Source organism: Leuresthes tenuis, unplaced genomic scaffold, assembly GCF_036924035.1.
Source record: "Leuresthes tenuis unplaced genomic scaffold, fLeuTen1.0.hap1 SCAF_20, whole genome shotgun sequence".
NCBI lineage: Eukaryota > Metazoa > Chordata > Actinopteri > Atheriniformes > Atherinopsidae > Leuresthes > Leuresthes tenuis.
Window position 1 is genome coordinate 320,488 of NW_027325374.1, and position 19,199 is coordinate 339,686.

General features: G+C 48.4%; 3 protein-coding genes across 5 annotated transcripts; 2 read left to right on the forward strand and 1 right to left on the reverse strand.

Moving 5' to 3' along the window:
• Nucleotides 1–843: 843 nt before the first annotated feature.
• On the forward strand, nt 844–4,636 carry LOC140278071 (uncharacterized). Its single transcript, XM_072372959.1, has 4 exons — nt 844–1,134; nt 2,958–3,053; nt 3,607–3,669; nt 3,762–4,636. Exons 1-4 carry the CDS (start codon nt 1,066–1,068, stop codon nt 3,789–3,791), a joined length of 258 nt encoding a protein of 85 aa, XP_072229060.1. The 5' UTR covers nt 844–1,065; the 3' UTR covers nt 3,792–4,636.
• Nucleotides 4,637–4,751: 115 nt separating this feature from the next.
• On the reverse strand, nt 4,752–13,049 carry rpp30 (ribonuclease P/MRP 30 subunit). The gene is made up of 11 exons (XM_072372958.1): nt 12,908–13,049; nt 12,479–12,537; nt 10,897–11,019; nt 10,725–10,796; nt 10,421–10,510; nt 8,852–8,968; nt 8,707–8,736; nt 6,939–6,976; nt 5,709–5,788; nt 5,556–5,630; nt 4,752–4,895 (listed from the first exon to the last, which is right to left on the reverse strand). The coding sequence occupies exons 1-11, from the start codon at nt 12,987–12,989 to the stop codon at nt 4,858–4,860; spliced, it is 804 nt and encodes a 267-aa protein (XP_072229059.1). The 5' UTR covers nt 12,990–13,049; the 3' UTR covers nt 4,752–4,857.
• A 76-nt stretch (nt 13,050–13,125) lies between these two features.
• Nucleotides 13,126–18,912, forward strand: nudt13 (nudix (nucleoside diphosphate linked moiety X)-type motif 13). Of its 3 annotated transcripts, none has more exons than XM_072372955.1 (9): nt 13,126–13,574; nt 14,995–15,123; nt 15,208–15,350; nt 15,484–15,591; nt 15,675–15,781; nt 15,860–15,985; nt 17,651–17,762; nt 18,263–18,417; nt 18,504–18,912. In XM_072372955.1, exons 2-9 carry the CDS (start codon nt 15,032–15,034, stop codon nt 18,696–18,698), a joined length of 1,038 nt encoding a protein of 345 aa, XP_072229056.1. In that variant the 5' UTR covers nt 13,126–13,574; nt 14,995–15,031; the 3' UTR covers nt 18,699–18,912. The 3 variants fall into 3 exon arrangements, with proteins under 3 accessions (XP_072229056.1, XP_072229058.1, XP_072229057.1); XM_072372957.1 differs by having other exon boundaries at nt 13,126–13,398; XM_072372956.1 differs by lacking the exon at nt 13,126–13,574 and having other exon boundaries at nt 14,493–15,123.
• The last annotated feature ends 287 nt before the right edge of the window (nt 18,913–19,199 follow it).

The window sequence follows — 19,199 nt, forward strand, 5'->3', positions numbered from 1 at the left end:
TGATTTAGAAATAAAATCCACATTTTTGATCAAACACAGTGTGATGATGTCACTTTGTCTTATTTTGAACAGTTTTTGTATGAAGTGGGTTTAAAATGTCTGGTTCCTACTGACTTTATGATCCTGTAAACATACAGATAATTTAGATAAACCTTGTACTTTTATAACTTTAAACAGATGAAGCTGTTTTAGATATGTATGTCTCTGCCGCCCCCTGCTGTTCACTTTCTCTTACTGCAGCACCAAACTGACCGCAGATCAGCACTTTTTATGGTCTTACAGTCTTACCGGAAGTGGTGTTAGTTTTCACTTCGGTTTCTCAGAAATGCAAGAAATCAAAGAACTATTTTTGACGTTTGAACTCGAAGCTTCGAAATCTTGCGAGAGTTTTCCGTCGCTCTCATTGGCCGCTTTGCTCTGACGTGAAAAAACGTAAAACAATGTAAGGCGAGAAAAAGTAAACAACGTGATGTCAGTCCGTCAACAATGTAGCCTCCGGTCCAGTAATGCTGACTTCAAAGTTAAAGCACGGAAGGACCGCTTGTTAACATCGGAGTAGTCTTTTGTGGAAACTCAAATCAGACTGCAACGTAAGATTGGATAAAATGGGAACAGCTGCTGAGTTTTATGTGGCTCGTGGAGGAAACTTTCACATGATTATTCAGTGTGATGGTGCCCACTAACGGACTGATCTCAGTCATAAACCACTTTGAACTGGCTTTAAATATGCTTCTTCAACTCTCTGTAAACCTCTTTAAAAAGAAGATGTGTGTTATTCACGCACGCGGAACACGTGCCATGCGCAACCACATACTCTTATTGTGACACTCGTACCGGAAGTGTAGTGGTGATTGTTGTAATTTTTATGTTGCCGGTCAACAGAAGGTCGGCCAACAACAACAGCTGCAATAGTGAGCGGGTAGTTAGTCAGCTTCTAGTTAGCAGCTAGTTAATCGGTGACCTGCCCCAGTAACCGGTGGGTTTATTCTGTGAAGGCGGGAAACGGGCTGCTTCCGGTCGTCGTTGGACGCTAGCAGGCTGTTTACAGGCTGGTTAGCCGTTAGCATGCAGTGTGCTAACCTGCCGAAGAGGCGGATCCTGGAGGCGGAGGCGGAGCCGTGGAGCCGCAGACCGGTGAGACACCTGTCCCGAGCTGTAGACTTTATACAGAGTTACCACACGCTTTGATGTTCCCGCCAGGGCTGTCACGTGCTTCACGTAAGCCTCGATAGTTCCAACGGTTCACACCAACAGTGTGAGCTATTGCATGGTAAATATCAGAGTAAACGGACGTTGTATGGGATGTATTTTCGTGTCAATAATGCTTTTGAGCTGTGGGGTTGACAACTGAAAGTGCTTTGATTACTTTTGAATCATAATAATAATAAATTTTTTAAGAGAAAAGTTCGTGTTAGCTTCGCGAGGTTACTTAGGTGAATGATGCTAACTTTACAAAGTTAAATATATCAATAAGTTACCTTTTCATTTTCACCATTATTGGACTCTAAGCACTGGCAGCACTTACCAGTTTTGTGAAATATCAGCTTTTCCAAAGTACTTTTTTTCCTTATTGCTATGTATCAGAACCATGGAGATTTTAAGATTGAGCCGTGCACCAGATCCATGAAACAACCACGAATTATGCTTGAATATGATCAGTGAATAGTAACAAATCTATCTCTACAAGAAAATATTCAAACTTGCAGTTTATGTTAGAACCAGTGGACTGGAATAAATGGACTGGTACAAACATTGTTAAATTCAGAGAAGATTTTATTCCTGGATCTAATTCAAAGTAAAACACAGAAAGCAGCTCTTCAGGTGGAGTGAAATTATTTGAGTTCGTGCTGATTAGCTAGTTTGGTGGTCAGGGTCAAAGGTGACGGTGCAGCAGGCAGATTCAGTGTCATCAACATTTCCCTCATATGCAGCTGAGTCTGATCCATCCTTCAGGAACTGCCCCGATGAGCCGAGGGACGCGGTCAAAGCAGCGCCAGGCGGACAGCTAGCTTCATGCTCTTTTTCCTGTCCAACAAATAAAGAACGAGTTCTGGAGTCAGATTCCTTTGTGGGGTTTAAAACACCTGATGAGTTCCAAGTTTCTATTTACCAGGTTCAGTCGCTGGGGAGGGAGACCGGGTCGCTGGGGAGGGCGACCGGGTCCCTGGGGAGGGAGACCGGGTCGCTGGGGAGGGAGACCGGGTCGCTGGGAGGGGAGACCGGGCCGCTGGGGAGGGAGACCGGGTCGCTGGGGAGGGAGACCGGGTCGCTGGGAGGGGAGACCGGGTCGCTGGAGAGGGCGACCGGTCCCTGGGGAGGGCGACCGGGTCCCTGGGGAGGGCGACCGGTCCCTGGGGAGGGGAGACCGGGCCGCTGGGGAGGGAGACCGGGTCCCTGGGGAGGGAGACCGGGTCGCTGGGAGGGGAGACCGGGCCGCTGGGGAGGGAGACCGGGTCGCTGGAGAGGGCGACCGGTCCCTGGGGAGGGCGACCGGGTCCCTGGGGAGGGCGACCGGTCCCTGGGGAGGGGAGACCGGGCCGCTGGGGAGGGAGACCGGGTCGCTGGGAGGGGAGACCGGGCCGCTGGGGAGGGAGACCGGGTCGCTGGAGAGGGCGACCGGTCCCTGGGGAGGGCGACCGGTCCCTGGGGAGGGGAGACCGGGTCGCTGGGGAGGAGGGCGACCGGTCCCTGGGGAGGGCGACCGGTCCCTGGGGAGGGCGACCGGGTCGCTGGGGAGGAGGGCGACCGGGTCGCAGGGGAGGGGAGACCGGGCCGCTGGGGAGGGAGACCGGGTCGCTGGAGAGGGCGACCGGTCCCTGGGGAGGGCGACCGGGTCCCTGGGGAGGGCGACCGGTCCCTGGGGAGGGCGACCGGGTCGCTTGGAGGCACCTGTTGGTTCCAGCTGATGTGTGCCAACAGTAACTGAGGATGATGATGATGAAGATGTTTGCTTTCAGAAGCGGATGTGTTTGGAGGCGGAGCTTCAGGGGTCTGAGAGTCCAATGGAAACGTCCCACTGCATCTCTGCGACCAATCGGCAGCTGGAGCAACAGGTCAGTGACGGTTGTCATGACAACAGTGCCTAACAGAGTCCAACAGTCTGAGAGCAGCTGAGAGGTGATCCGCAGCGGTTCTGATCCGGTGTTATTATCTCACCTGTATCAGTACCCGGCCCAAACCCGTTGGTTCAGTGCCGCAGTCTCTGTGGCCAGCAGCCAGCTCACCGACGGTTGCTGCTAAAGAGAAACACCGGCTTCAGGCCGCAGGCAGACACAAGAAGAAGAAGGATGATGATGTCACAGACTGGCTGCAGCCTGCGAAACAGGAAGTATGAAGGTGTGATGTCAGCAAGCATGAATGTAGCTAAACCTACGCTGTTACACACTGACGCCATCATCTAACTGATCAGGATCCATCCATACAGGAAGTGACGTCGGGCCCGATGAAATCTGATCTGCAGAACTTCATCTGTCTGTTCCGGGTCAGAACTGCTGTTCCGGGTCAGAACTGCTGTTCTGAGACTCTCAGGCTGTTGGACTATGGCTTAGTCACTTTGCAGTGCTGCTGTTGCTATGGAAACCCATTGATGTGTGTGTGTGCACGCAGGTTGGTGCAGCCCGACTCAGACCTTCTTCGCTCTGCTGCCCCCGGTGCCTCGGAGGAGAACCGGTAGGATGCCAGGATGTGCTGCTCTGTGATTGGCTGATTACTAGTGAAATGCATCCTGGGAGTCGTAGTTTAAGTGTCTGTTTTAATTTCAGGGTCACATCAGCCACATCATGGGGCACTGAGCCGAACATGAGGAGGAGGAGGAGGAGGAGGATGAAGAAACCGTCCAGATGTTGTATCTTAGCCGTCCATCACATTTCTGCTTCATGATGTCATCATGGCCACACCTGATAGGACCAATCAGGTGCCTCTCTGTCACCCTGACACTTTGATCCATCAGTCTGCTTCCTTTACCTGCGGTGTGTTCAGGGACACTTAGACATGTGGTATGGACTCCACAGTTCAGTCAGTTTGAACACCTGAATCTGTCCCTGAACGCACCATCAGGCAAAGGTTGACCCCCTCCTCCTCTTCATGATCATCTGATTGCTGAATCTGTTCTGTCCATCATGCAGTGAAAGCAGCACTTTAAAATGTGTGAAGTTTTACATCAGCTGTTCGTTAATCACTGACTTGGCTGTGACCTCTGACCTCCCGTGAGGCGTTCATCGTCTCTTTCTGACATTAAAGGGCTATCACTCAGTGGGTGTTTTAAACCCCGACTCTGAGCTCTCAGGATTACTCCTCATTTAGGAGTTTTTAAAGTTCTTCTTCTGTGGTGTTTAAGTTTGCTCGTTTCAAAGGGACTGAACATGTTTATTGATCTGTAATCTGTATTGATTAATCTGATTAACGAGGCATCAAAGTGATTCAATTTGAAGATCAAACGTTTAGAAAACACTTTCCTGTTTGTACCTTTCTATTTTTGAGGCATATTTTCAGATTTTTACCTTTAATCCCACTGAATGTAAAACTGCTTCCTGCAGAGGGCTATTTTTGATGACATCACTTCCTACTCCAGGGCTGACCAATTAGAGGACAGCATTTGCACAGAACACTGATTTCAAATAAAACGTTTGACAGAAAACTTGTGTGTGTGTGTTTCATTGCAACTGATAAACCCAGAATTCTGTCTGGCAGGCGGCAGCAACGATCAGCCAGGTCACATGACTCAGAGTCTAAATTAAAACCAAACATCTGTCCATTTTTAAACCATTTATTGACCCAAAATCAGAACTTAACATGTGACCACTGAAAACTAAAGCAGAAGAAGAACTCTGAATGGCCCCCCCTCCGGGTCGTCCTCCCTCAGGTGGCTTTGGCCTTCTTGGCTGCGGGCGCCTCACCTTTACAAGTGAACACAGAGCTCAGGTTAACAGTTAATAGAACATCAGTGACAGTCCAACGGTGAAATCCACACAGTTCACATGGATGCTGACAGCAGACCTGAGTAGTCTGTTTTAAGGCTATATTTAATCCCCCCCCACTGGGGGATGAATAAAGTCTTTTTCTATTCTAGATAATGTGCCTTTTTTTTTTTTTCGCCCTTCAAAAGGTCTGAACGCCACTGCAGGTTAACGTCTGTCTGCATCGGGTCAGGACCCAGTCCACAGAACGCCTCAGAGGTCAGAGGTCAGTCTCCGTGCCGTCGTCCCGGTCCCCAAGGATCGAATATCTGGGCTGAACTGAGTTGGTTCCAGAGGGACCAGCTGAGTCTGAGGTGAAAATGGGTCAACCTGACTGCTGCAGAACGAGAGCATGAAGGGTCCGGTGAGGTTCTGAGAGTTCTGACTCCAGAGATTTACAAACCCCAGCTGTGGTGGTTCTGGTGGGTCCGCTCTCCAGTAGAAGCTGAGGACATGCAAGACAAACCAGAACCACCAGAGTCCCGGCGGAGCAGGAGGAAGGTCTGAGTCCAGTCCACTGATGTGGACCAGAGCTCAGTGTTCTGATTCTGACGTTTGGACTCGATTCACCAAACTGGACCGAACTGGGAGAAAACTTACAGACTGCTGGGTCCTGTGGCGTCTCCTGCTGGCTCCTCACCGTGAACACAGCGCCGCTGGCGGTCTGCCTGGTTTCTGAACACACACACACACGGAGGTCAGAGATCTCCTGACAGGAGAGCATCAGCAGAACTTTACTGGGTCAGAACCAACCTGCATGCAGCAGAGCAGCTCTGCAGGTGGAGGACACGGCTTCTTTGGCGCCACCGTCTGACAAACCAAACAGCAACGCTCTGAGGGCCGCATCAGGAACACAACACACACACACACTGACACACACACACACACACACACACACACACTGACACACACACACACACACTCACACTGAAACGCTGAGCCTTAGCAGCTATGAGCTAACAGCAGCTATGAGCTAACAGCAGCTATGACCTAACAGCAGCTATGAGCTAACAGAGCTATGAGCTAACAGCAGCTATGAGCTAACAGCAGCTATGAGCTAACAGAGCTATGAGCTAACAGCAGCTATGAGCTAACAGCAGCTATGAGCTAACAGCAGCTATGAGCTAACAGAGCTATGAGCTAACAGCAGCTATGAGCTAACAGCAGCTATGAGCTAACAGCGCTATGAGCTAACAGAGCTATGAGCTCACAGCAGCTATGAGCTAACAGAGCTATGAGCTAACAGCAGCTATGAGCTAACAGAGCTATGAGCTAACAGCAGCTATGAGCTAACAGAGCTATGAGCTAACAGCGCTATGAGCTAACAGCAGCTATGAGCTAACAGCGCTATGAGCTAACAGCAGCTATGAGCTAACAGAGCTATGAGCTAACAGCGCTATGAGCTAACAGCAGCTATGAGCTAACAGAGCTATGAGCTAACAGCAGCTATGAGCTAACAGCAGCTATGAGCTAACAGAGCTATGAGCTAACAGAGCTATGAGCTAACAGCAGCTATGAGCTAACAGCAGCTATGAGCTAACAGCAGCTATGAGCTAACAGCAGCTATGAGCTCACAGCAGCTATGAGCTAACAGAGCTATGAGCTAACAGCAGCTATGAGCTAACAGCAGCTATGAGCTAACAGAGCTATGAGCTAACAGAGCTATGAGCTAACAGCAGCTATGAGCTAACAGAGCTATGAGCTAACAGAGCTATGAGCTAACAGAGCTATAGCACACGTTCATTCATTCATTCTTCTAAAGTATTGGTGAATTTAAACACGCACAATAAGCAGAAGTCACTTTAAACGTCTGACAGAACACGAACATTTACGTTCATTCTCGTCCACGAAGTCTCGTCATGTTTCAGTCATCAAAGAGCCACGTTTATCTCGTCATCGACATGAAAAAAAGTGGCGCTAACGAAATGATTCCGTCATCGTTGACGAAAACAACACTGATATTGATCGGTGATTGAAGGATACAGGTTGGTGACATCATACGGTCCTCTGAGCTCCAGAGCCTGGAAACACAAAGAACAGTTTAGAGAAGTACAGTGGCCCAAAAGGGCCAAAACGACAGGGTCACGAGGCTCTGAAGCAGGACCGCCACGCTTCAAACACTGTAGATCACATGACCTCGACACGTTACCATGGCGAGGCACCGAGCTCCATTAGCTGTAAGAAGCAGGACCTTTCACCAATCCTTTATTGGATTCTCATTTACAAATAATAACAGAGTAAAAAGAACACCACCCAAACAGATGAAAACACCACCCAAACAGATGAAAACACCACCCAAACAGATGAAAACACCACCCAAACAGATGAGAACACCACCCAAACAGATGAAAACACCACCCAAACGGATGAAAACACCACCCAAACAGATGAAAACACCACTCATACAGATGAGAACACCACCCATACAGATGAAAACACCACCCAAACAGATGAAAACACCACCCAAACAGATGAAAACACCACCCATACAGATGAAAACACCACCCAAACAGATGAAAACACCACCCAAACAGATGAAAACACCACCCAAACAGATGAAAACACCACTCATACAGATGAAAACACCACCCAAACAGATGAAAACACCACCCACACGGATGAAAACACCACCCAAACAGATGAAAACACCACCCAAACAGATGAAAACACCACCCAAACAGATGAAAACACCACCCAAACAGATGAAAACACCACCCAAACAGATGAAAACACCACCCAAACGGATGAAACCACCACCCAAACAGATGAAAACACCACCCAAACGGATGAAAACACCACCCAAACAGATGAAAACACCACCCATACAGATGAAAACACCACCCAAACAGATGAAAACACCACCCAAACGGATGAAAACACCACCCAAACAGATGAAAACACCACCCATACAGATGAAAACACCACCCATACAGATGAGAACACCACCCATACTCAGCTGCACCTTTTTGTTTTAGGGTTGGTGCCGTGTCTCCTGTCGGGAGCTCAGCTCATAGCTCGCCTATCTCTGGCCCGCCTCCACGTGTTTAATGACGCTGCTCCAGGAAAAGTTCACTCAGTATTTTATTGAATCTTTTTTGCTCGCTCAGCTGCTTCTCTGAACCGAACAAACAGATCTGTCATCATCAGACTGTCTGCCTCATCCAGGAAGGAGTTCATCTCTTCCAATGAATATGTCACAAGACGCATCATCTTCCAGCAGGTGTTGATCATCACAGAAACAGCTCTGGTTGGAACCACTAATCCCTCTGCTCTGTCTGTCCATCATTCACCTCAGCATCATACCTCTTTATTTCCCTCTTTACTTCCAGTGCCGACTCTATTCTAATCACTACTGTCCCTTTCCTCTCGCTTCATCCTGTGAGACTCATGTTTGTTTCTTAGCACCAGTGCTTGACCTCGTCTGGCTTTTACTGCTCTCTGACCTTCAGTTAGCGGGGCTCCGGTTAAGGTGCCCCCCTCTGTCTGCTCAGCTTTTTGCTGAGGAATGGGGGGGTTCTGTGGATTAGCCGCCTGTCTGACGGAGGCCACCCTCAGCAGAGAGGGATGCCAGTATTCTGTGAACACGATCGCCACTGCTCTATTTTACAAACCTCTCACCTTTTAGAAAAGAAGAAAATTACAGTCCAAACGTCCCAGACTCACACCGTAACCCCACAAACACACACAGCCAAACTCCCAGCATGCAGTGCAGAGGAAAGGCGGAGAAGGAGACCACAGATCGATCACTGACCTTCTCAGCTGCACTGGACAGGATCACATTCTGAAAGACACAAACACCTTCCAGGTTACATCTGTGATGTCAGTGATGATGTCACACAGCACATCTGGCCAACACTACTGAGGTGACATCCTGCTGCTGTGCACCAATCACACACCTTTCCTTTGCAGCTCTCCATCAGACACACGGCGTTGGCGATCGTGTAGCGCCTCATGGTGGCGTCTCTGATGGCGGCGGAGTACGATACCTCGAATACCACACCTCTGTCTATGGCCTGCCAACACACACAAGCTTTGTGTCATTTCTTTAAGGAGTCTTCAGGAATAGTTCTCCAGGCTTCTTGAAGGACATCCCAAAGCTCTTCTTTGGATGTGGGCTGCCTTTTGTTCCGTTCTCTGTCAGATGATCCCACACTGCTTCAATAATGTTGAGGTCCGGGCTCTGGGGAGGATTCATCCCTCCATAAGACCTGTTGCCACTGATTTTCAGTCCACTTGCTGCAGAAATCCTATTTTCTGTCTGTCAAACTGTGTTTTCTTTGCTGTTTTTCATAGATGCAGCTAAAGAAATGGGAACAAATGATGTGTCTTTGTGACAGGCTGCTGGTAACAAAGTGCCTAAAGATCCAGTTTAAAATGGCTTCTTTGCTAAGTTGTCTGTTCTGTGTCGACACAACACTGGTTCATCCCTTGAGTTAGGAGCCTTTTTTCTGCCTGAATGGGTCAAAGGTCAGAGTTAAGTGGCTGAACAAAGAAAAAACACTGAAAATGCTCAGGAACAAGAACTGAAGATGAGGGAAAAAGCAGAAAATATCCAAAGAAAAACTGTGAAAGAGATTCAGAAAGCTGCAGAACTGTTGATCAGGACTCTGGGTCTGGACTCTGGGTCTGGGTCTGGACTCTGGGTCTGGGTCAGGACTCTGGGTCCGGGTCAGGACTCTGGGTCAGGGTCTGGGTCTGGGTCTGGACTCTGGGTCCGGGTCAGGACTCTGGGTCCGGGTCAGGGTCTGGGTCTGGACTCTGGGTCTGGGTCTGGACTCTGGGTCTGGGTCTGGGTCTGGACTCTGGGTCTGGGTCTGGGTCTGGACTCTGGGTCTGGGTCTGGGTCTGGACTCTGGGTCTGGGTCAGGACTCTGGGTCCGGGTCTGGGTCTGGGTCTGGACTCTGGGTCTGGGTCAGGACTCTGGGTCCGGGTCAGGGTCTGGGTCTGGACTCTGGGTCCGGGTCTGGACTCTGGGTCTGGACTCTGGGTCTGGACTCTGGGTCCGGGTCGGGACTCTGGGTCTGGGTCTGGACTCTGGGTCTGGGTCAGGACTCTGGGTCTGGGTCTGGACTCTGGGTCTGGACTCTGGGTCTGGACTCTGGGTCTGGGTCAGGACTCTGGGTCCGGGTCTGGGTCTGGACTCTGGACTCTGGGTCTGGGTCAGGACTCTGGGTCCGGGTCAGGGTCTGGGTCTGGACTCTGGGTCCGGGTCTGGACTCTGGGTCTGGACTCTGGGTCTGGACTCTGGGTCTGGACTCTGGGTCCGGGTCGGGACTCTGGGTCTGGGTCTGGACTCTGGGTCTGGGTCAGGACTCTGGGTCCGGGTCTGGACTCTGGGTCTGGACTCTGGGTCTGGACTCTGGGTCTGGACTCTGGGTCTGGACTCTGGGTCCGGGTCAGGACTCTGGGTCCGGGTCAGGACAGTAAGGTGTAGTCAACACAACAATAAAGTGTGTGTCGTCACCCCGTTGATCGGCGCTCTCTTGAAGAAGAAGGGCAGTTTCTCCGTCACTGAGATGCAGACGATGTCGACCTCGAACAGCATGCAGGCCGCCTGGAAACAGAGTCCCACAGTTCTGTTAAAGTCCCACAGAGTTCTCAGAGGGATGCATTCAGGTGTCACAGTACAGCATTCTTAAATCCTGGTTGCTGTTCTTTCATTTTTCGGTTTTGTAACTCTGACTTTTTTCTTTTCTTTGTTGTCGTTGTAAGACTCGTTTGTTTTCGCTCGTTTGTCATGAGATGAATAGAGTGTCAGTGAAGCTCACATGAAACAGTTTCTCGGTGGTCGGCTGCACAGCGAGGAGGTCAAAGCGACGATACTCTGGAGCATTCGGCCTCTAAACTCACACACAGACGCAGACAAAAGATGACGTGATCGGATGCCAACAGACACTCACCTCTCAGGTTATCGATCTATAGGCTCTGACCAAAACTCACAAAGTGACTGGAGTCTGACATCACCACCGTCAGCCTATTCAGAACTCTGATTGGTCGAGAGCGGCCTTGAACCACAGGCAGCTGATCAATCAGCTCATTGATCGGCGTAGGAGTGGGGACTTCCTGTAGAGAGGAAACAAGCAGATGTAAAAAGTAAAAACTGCAGGTAAATCACAGACAAAGTTTTGTTTACTGATCAGTGATTAATCATCAGAAGTTGTCTATATATAAATTATCAATAACTGGTGATCTGATGCATCACTATTGAATAGGGTCGCGGGTTAGGTCATGGTCAAGTTTCTATAGAGAGCACCGTAGAGCTGGGGCACAGCTAGGGTACAACTGGGGTACAACTGGGGTACAGCTGGAGTACAGCTGGGGTACAGCTGGGGTACAACTTGGGTACAACTTGGGTACAACTGGGGTACAGCTGGGGTACAACTGGGGTACAGCTGGGGTACAACTGGGGTACAACTGGAGTACAACTGGGGTACAACTTGGGTACAACTGGGGTACAGCTGGGTTACAACTGGGGTACAGCTGAAGTACAACTGGGGTACAACTTGGGTACAACTGGGGTACAGCTGGGGTACCGCTGGAGTACATCTGGGGTACAACTGGGGTACAACTTGGGTACAACTGGGGTACAGCTGGGTTACAACTTGGGTACAACTTGGGTACAGCTGGGGTACCGCTGGAGTACATCTGGGGTACAGCTGAAGTACATCTGGGGTACAACTTGGGTACAACTGGGGTACAGCTGGAGTACAGCTGGAGTACAGCTGGGGTACAGCTGAAGTGCATCTGGGGTACAGCTGGAGTACAACTGGGGTACAACTTGGGTACATCTGGGGTACAACTGGGGTACAGCTGGAGTACAACTGGGGTACAGATGGAGTACAGCTGGAGTACAGCTTGGGTACAACTGGAGTACAGCTGGAGTACAGCTGGGGTACAGCTGAAGTGCATCTGGGGTACAGCTGGAGTACAACTGGGGTACAACTGAAGTACAACTGGGGTACAACTGGGGTACAGCTGGAGTACAACTGGGGTACAGCTGGAGTACAACTTGGGTACATCTGGGGTACAACTTGGGTACAGCTGGAGTACAACTTGGGTACATCTGGGGTACATCTTGGGTTCAGCTGGAGTACAGCTGGGGTACAACTTGGGTACAATTGGGGTACAGTTGGAGTACAACTTGGGTACAACTGGGGTACAGCTGGACTACAGCTGGAGTACAACTTGGGTACAACTGGAGTACAACTTGGGTACAACTGGAGTACAGCTGGAGTACAACTTGGGTACATCTGGGGTACAGCTGGAGTACATCTGGGGTACAGCTGGAGTACAACTTGGGTACAGCTGGAGTACATCTGGGGTACAACTGGGGTACAGCTGGAGTACATCTGGGGTACAGCTGGAGTACATCTGGGGTACAGCTGGAGTACAACTTGGGTACAACTGGGGAACATCTGGGGGTTTACAGGCAGCTAAAACTGCTTAATCAGAGTAACAATGGTTAGTGTGTGACAGTGTGTTTTCCTGCTGTTCTTGAATGCAGCGCAGCAGGTGAACTCACCTGTTTCTTCTTGGTAGTGGGCTCAAACACGTAGTTAATGGCGATGGTGGAGAAACCCACTGTTGGAGTAACACAGACACACTACTTAAAACACAGTCCACCTGATGTCTGAAGTCCCGTTACTGCTAGTTACCTGGTTTCAGTAAGTTAAACAAACAGCTGTGTCAGTGTTCAACTATTATGTAAAAGCCGGTTCTGGTTCTGGTGCTGTTTTCATGGTAGAACTACACAGGTGAGTCTGACTGCCCGAATAATAAAGAAAGCTGCTCTGAATGTTCTCAGGGATTGTTCTTATCTGATACAGGCGCCGACACTGCGGTGGACCCACAGCGCTGCTGGTTGGGTCCCGGTTCTGACAGAGGCGGCACTGCCACGTCCGGTGCAGAACTTCGGCTGTGAAGGTGTTGGTTTCAGGCTGCGGAGACTTACGGTGAGCGGCGGTCTCCACCACGCTCTGCAGTCTGCTCCTGTCCGCAGAAAACAACACGTTCAGGTCCATAAACACCGACATGTCGCCGATACTACACGAGGGCTCGGCCGAAAGGCATCATGGGAGCTTGAGTCATAATACAGTAGGCACAATGTTGCATTCCAAGAACCTCGAAAAAGAGACATCTCGCCTCAGCGCGGTCTGGCATATTGGGTCAAATCTTTCCAGGGTTCGACTGCTGGTTCTGTTGGTGTCACACTGAAACGATCCGAATTCTGTTGACTTCATAGTCATAGTTCCCAGCGTTTCAACACACAATAAATAATAAACAATAACATCTAAGTAAATCAAAAGAAATAAAAACAATGGCTCGGTTCCAACAGGTGGCAGAGTTGCACATCCTGCCGACGAAGAAGAAGAAGAAGAAGAAGAAGCAGCAGAGGACGAAGAAGAAGAAGAGGAGTAGCAAGAAGAAGAAGAAGAAGAAGAGGTCAGCCCTGACAGAAACCGTACAGTATCTGTCGGTAGCTGGCACGCACACGCGCGCACATGCGGTCAATTCACACCTGACTGCATTCTGAATCTGATTGGAACTGATTTGATGACTGATCCGGACTTTCTAACCACACACGTGTCCAACTTTGAGCTCGGACAGATGTTTTCAAGGTTTCACACAAACTAACAGATAACTGGAACATTTGTGTCATTGTGCGTGTGCGTGTTTCTGTGCGTGTGTGTGGTTGAACATGTAAACAAACTTACTGACAGAACCAGATGTTCACAGCTGGTTAAAGACTGAGGGATGTGTCCCTGCTGCATGAGTTATTATTAAAGATCAGCTGCTGTTACAGAGAACAAAATAAAATATAAATCAGCTGAAGTGCAGCAGAGAGGAAGGTAGGAACCTTCAGAGGTCTCCATCAGTGGTTGGGCTGTTGTTTCTGTAGCTTAGCAACAACTCAGCTGATGATGTCACACACAGCGTCAGCAGGTAACTCAGGTGAACTGAGACAGAAACTCACAGCCAGCAGTTCAACATCTGGGCTGCAGAGACGCTCCAGGATTCCACCATCTGTTGTTAACCAGCTCTGTGATCCTCCTCCTTTACTGTTAGCGCTCTGTCTGCAGTCTCTGTCTGCCCGGATAGTCTTAAAGCTGAGCAGAGAGCTGTTAGAGCTGTTCCTGCAGCCAGGTCCAGGATTCCACCATCTGTTGTTAACCAGCTCTGTGATCCTCCTCCTTTACTGTTAGCGCTCTGTCTGCAGTCTCTGTCTGCCCGGATAGTCTTAAAGCTGAGCAGAGAGCTGTTAGAGCTGTTCCTGCAGCCAGGTCCAGGATTCCACCATCTGTTGTTAACCAGCTCTGTGATCCTCCTCCTTTACTGTTAGCGCTCTGTCTGCAGTCTCTGTCTGCCCGGATAGTCTTAAAGCTGAGCAGAGAGCTGTTAGAGTTGTTCCTGCAGCCAGGTCCAGGATTCCACCATCTGTTGTTAACCAGCTCTGTGATCCTCCTCCTTTACTGTTAGCGCTCTGTCTGCAGTCTCTGTCTGCCCGGATAGTCTTAAAGCTGAGCAGAGAGCTGTTAGAGCTGTTCCTGCAGCCAGGTCCAGGGGAGGAAATGGTTTAAACTTCCTCCTTTTCCTCCATTTTGTTCTTGCTCTGCATTCAAGATGTCTCCTCTTCAGCTCATCTTGATTTGGGGTCTATTTCCAGGCATTACTTGGGTTTTGCAAAGCTCAGTTAGCTGCTCCAACAGGGCAATAACTTACCTGTTGCCGTGGTTATGCATCATAGCAGATGTTCAAAGTGACCAGAGTCCTTCCAGTAGCACAGCATCAAACCATCTCAGAAACATGTTTCAGAAATCTGTGTTTTCACAGAAGAAAGCTCAGTAAAAAATCTGAAGATGAAAGAAAGACTCAGTCGGTCCAGAGCTGCTGCAGCAGGCTGCCAGCAGGGCGGCGCTGTTCTGGGATGGAGTCATTATACAGATCTGTGTTTTCTGTGTGAACTGTTAATCTGCTCAGGACTCTCTACAGTTTTTGTTCCTTCAGCAGGTTCCACTGTTCCCTGTTCTCTGTCTGCAGGCAGTAGAGCCAGACCAAACCAGTTCTCCAGCCCAAAATGGCCGCCCTGCTCAGACCTTTGAGGATCCTTTTCTCCTCCAGTCAACGCGAAATGACCCGCTGCTGCTCAGACTTCGTGTCCAGGATGAGGTTCAGGAGCTCACAGGCATCCTACTGACAGATTGGCTGACTGATCGATGACTTGATTGATTAATTATTGATCCGTCCTCTCAGGTACGTGAACAGGCTGAAGGAGGATGATGAGGCATGTGTCACAGCGCTGCAGAAAGGTCACATCTTCCTCTTCCACCACCTGAGTCCTCTGCTGCAGCGCACCGACACAGAAACCCTCAGACCCGTCACTCTCACCTGCTCAGGTACTGAATCTCAGAACCAAGACCAGAACCACAGATACTGAAACAAAGAACCAGTCCAGAGGCAGAGGTAGATTTCAGCATCAGGCTCAAATCAGTGCCAGACTCAAACAGCAATGTTGTGTTGTTGTTTCAGATTTGCAGTCAGTCCTGAAGAGATTTGGCTCCGACGGATCTCTGCTGAAGGAGTCGGTTCTGATTGGCTGTTCTGAACAGAACCAAACTCAGTTCTGTCTGGATGTTGGTAAGAATAGATTAAATTTGGATTAATGTGTTGGAGAATGTCTGTACATTTTGTAGATTATGATGATTTTGGTCTGTGTTCAGGAGAACTGGACCAGGCAGCAGTAGCTGAAGAGTGTCAGGGAGCCTTCGTAGATCTGAGGAAAGCCTTCTTTCTTCTGCCAGGACCAGAGGCGCCCCTCGTGGCTAAGGTGAGTCACTATAGCTGGAAAGCTTTCGTCTATGTGATCCAGTCCATGTTCTGGTTCTGACACCTGTCTGTCCTGCAGGCTCAGGCTCTGCTACGCTGGCATCAGACTAACAGGTTCTGTAGTGCTACAGGCCAGCCGACCCACCGGAACCAGGCTGGCAGTCAGAGGGTCTGCAGCAGCAGTTCTATCGTCTACTACCCAAAGGTGATAAACGAAAAATAACCTGGACTAAGTCAAAAATTGATCAGAACTGTTTACTGACCGTTTTCTGAATGTTTTCTAACCGTTTTCTGAATGTTTTCTGACTGTTTTCTAACTGTTTTCTAACCGTTTTCTGAATGTTTTCTGACTGTTTTCTGACTGTTTTCTAACTGTTTTCTGAATGTTTTCTAACCGTTTTCTGAATGTTTTCTGACTGTTTTCTAACTGTTTTCTAACCGTTTTCTGAATGTTTTCTGACTGTTTTCTAACTGTTTTCTAACCGTTTTCTGAATGTTTTCTAACCGTTTTCTGAATATTTTCTGACCGTTTTCTGAATGTTTTCTGACTGTTTTCTAACTGTTTTCTAACCGTTTCTAACTGTTTTCTAACCGCTTTCTGACTGTTTTCTAACCGTTTTCTAACTGTTTTCTGACCATTTTCTAACTGTTTTCTAACCGTTTTCTAACTGTTTTCTAACTATTTTCTAACCGTTTTCTAACTGTTTTCTAACAGTTTTCTGACCGTTTTCTGACTGTTTTCTAACCGTTTTCTAACTGTTTTCTAACCGTTTTCTAACCGTTTTCTAACCGTTTTCTAACTGTTTTCTAACCGTTTTCTAACTGTTTTCTAACTGTTTTCTAACCATTTTCTAACTGTTTTCTAACAGTTTTCTAACCGTTTTCTGACTGTTTTCTGACCATTTTCTAACTGTTTTCTAACAGTTTTCTAACTGTTTTCTGACTGTTTTCTAACAGTTGTCTAAACGTTTTCTAACAGTTTTCTAACAGTTTTCTGACTGTTTTCTAATCGTTTTCTAACCGTTTTCTAACTGTTTTCTGACTGTTTTCTAATCGTTTTCTAACTGTTTTCTAACCGTTTTCTAACTGTTTTCTAACTGTTTTCTAATCGTTTTCTAACCGTTTTCTAACTGTTTTCTAACAGTTTTCTAACTGTTTTCTGACTGTTTTCTAACTGTTTTCTAACCGTTTTCTAACTGTTTTCTAACAGTTTTCTAACTGTTTTCTGACTGTTTTCTAACAGTTGTCTAAACGTTTTCTAAACGTTTTCTAGCCGTTTTCTAGCCGTTTTCTAACTGTTTTCTAACTATTTTCTAACCGTTTTCTAACTGTTTTCTAACTGTTTTCTAACCGTTTTCTAACTGTTTTCTAACAGTTTTCTAACTGTTTTCTGACTGTTTTCTAACAGTTGTCTAAACGTTTTCTAGCCGTTTTCTAACAGTTTTCTGACTGTTTTCTAATCGTTTTCTAACCGTTTTCTAACTGTTTTCTGACTGTTTTCTAATCGTTTTCTAACCGTTTTCTAACTGTTTTCTAACTGTTTTCTAACCGTTTTCTAACTGTTTTCTAACTGTTTTCTAATCGTTTTCTAACCGTTTTCTAACTGTTTTCTAACAGTTTTCTAACTGTTTTCTGACTGTTTTCTAACAGTTGTCTAAACGTTTTCTAGCCGTTTTCTAACTGTTTTCTAACTATTTTCTAACCGTTTTCTAACTGTTTTCTAACTGTTTTCTAACCGTTTTCTAACTGTTTTCTAACCGTTTTCTAACTGTTTTCTAACCGTTTTCTAACTGTTTTCTAACTGTTTTCTAACCGTTTTCTAACTGTTTTCTAACCGTTTTCTAACTGTTTTCTGACTGTTTCCCTGCAGATGTCTCCGGTGGTGATCGTCTTGGTGTCTGATGGAAAGCGGTGTCTATTGGGCCGTCAGGCATCTTTTCCTCAGGGGTTGTACAGCGCTCTGGCCGGTTTCTGTGACATGGGTCAGTCACCTGTTGACACACCTGAGTATCACCTGTTGTGAGACAGCTGTATGTCACCTGCATCCTCATCCTTCTAAACTGCATGAGTCAGAGCTGACGGAACGTTCAGTTGGTTCTGGTATTCCTCTGGTTAGGGTTATTGTCCTAACCAGATGGGTGGTCACACTCGTCCTGACAGAACCATCACTGATGTATCTGACTGGTTCTGGTGTATCTGACTGGTTCTGATGTATCTGACTGGTTCTGGTGTATCTGACTGGTTCTGATGTATCTGACTGGTTCTGGTGTATCTGACTGGTTCTGATGTATCTGACTGGTTCTGATGTATCTGACTGGTTCTGGCGTATCTGACTGGTTCTGGTGTATCTGACTGGTTCTGATGTATCTGACTGGTTCTGGTGTATCTGACTGGTTCTGGTGTATCTGACTGGTTCTGATGTATCTGACTGGTTCTGGTGTATCTGACTGGTTCTGATGTATCGGACTGGTTCTGGTTTCAGGGGAGACTCTGGAGGAGGCCCTGTGCAGGGAGGTGGCCGAGGAGGTGGGTCTGGAGGTCCGGAGCATCTCCTACAGCTCGTCGCAGCACTGGCCGTTTCCTCACAGTTCCTTCATGCTGGGTTTCCACGCCACCGTAAGCCCCGCCCACTCACAGGTGAGCCCCACACACTCTCACAGGTGCTTTCTCGCATCTTTGTGATCGTTCTGCTGGTCATGTGACCTGCTGTGGTTCCTACACAGCTGGACGTGGACCACTCAGAGCTGGAGGATGCTCGCTGGTTCACCCCGGAGGAAATCACCAGCGCTTTGCAGGTGAAGACTCCGCCCAGGTTTGGTGACCCCCCCGTCCTCTGGCTGCCTCCCAGACACGCCGTCGCCAACCACCTCATCACGGAGTGGAGGGACCACCAGCGCCGCAGCGAGGGCTCAGCATGATGTCAGAACACAGCGAGCAGCTGACGGCGGTCCACTTCTGACCCCGCCCCCTGGTCCACGGCGGCTTACACCCACTAACAGAGGGGTGGTGCTGGACAGGCAGAACCGGGTCAACGTGGCTGGATGGAACAGACTCTTTACTGCTAATGTGACTGCTGGTTCTCAGAACCACCTCTGAAGCATTAAACAGAACCGTTCAATAAATCCTACAGAACCGGCCAGGTCTCACGTTGTTTTAAACTTCAAATTCAGATTAAAAACATTTTTCATCGTACGAAATGAGATGATGTCACTTTGTTCTCAGCAAACTGATTCAGACCCGGTCAGATCCAGGGTTCTGGGTTGACTCAGGGTTGTTCTGGAGTGGTCTGGTTCTTTCTACTTGTGTTTACATGTAACCCGACAGGAGAGGTTCTGAATGCAAATGGTCTTTTCTCCTGATGACAGGAGGTGATTCATTCTACCATCATCAGGTCCAACTTTACTGCCAGTGAACCGAAC

Bases quoted from the DNA above. Each gene is read 5' to 3' on its own strand.
- LOC140278071 (XM_072372959.1), top strand. From the start codon at position 1,066: ATGCAGTGTGCTAACCTGCCGAAGAGGCGGATCCTGGAGGCGGAGGCG. The intron at 3,054-3,606 runs GTCAGTGACGGT...GTGTGCACGCAG, and splicing joins ATCGGCAGCTGGAGCAACAG to GTTGGTGCAGCCCGACTCAG. The intron at 3,670-3,761 runs GTAGGATGCCAG...TTTTAATTTCAG, and splicing joins GGTGCCTCGGAGGAGAACCG to GGTCACATCAGCCACATCAT.
- nudt13 (XM_072372955.1), top strand. From the start codon at position 15,032: ATGGCCGCCCTGCTCAGACCTTTGAGGATCCTTTTCTCCTCCAGTCAA. The intron at 15,986-17,650 runs GTGATAAACGAA...GTTTCCCTGCAG, and splicing joins CTATCGTCTACTACCCAAAG to ATGTCTCCGGTGGTGATCGT. The intron at 18,418-18,503 runs GTGAGCCCCACA...GTTCCTACACAG, and splicing joins TAAGCCCCGCCCACTCACAG to CTGGACGTGGACCACTCAGA.
- rpp30 (XM_072372958.1), bottom strand. From the start codon at position 12,989: ATGTCGGTGTTTATGGACCTGAACGTGTTGTTTTCTGCGGACAGGAGC. The intron at 11,020-12,478 runs GTGAGTTCACCT...TCCTCTCTACAG, and splicing joins CCACTACCAAGAAGAAACAG to GAAGTCCCCACTCCTACGCC. The intron at 8,737-8,851 runs GTGTGTGATTGG...TGTGTCTTTCAG, and splicing joins TGGAGAGCTGCAAAGGAAAG to AATGTGATCCTGTCCAGTGC.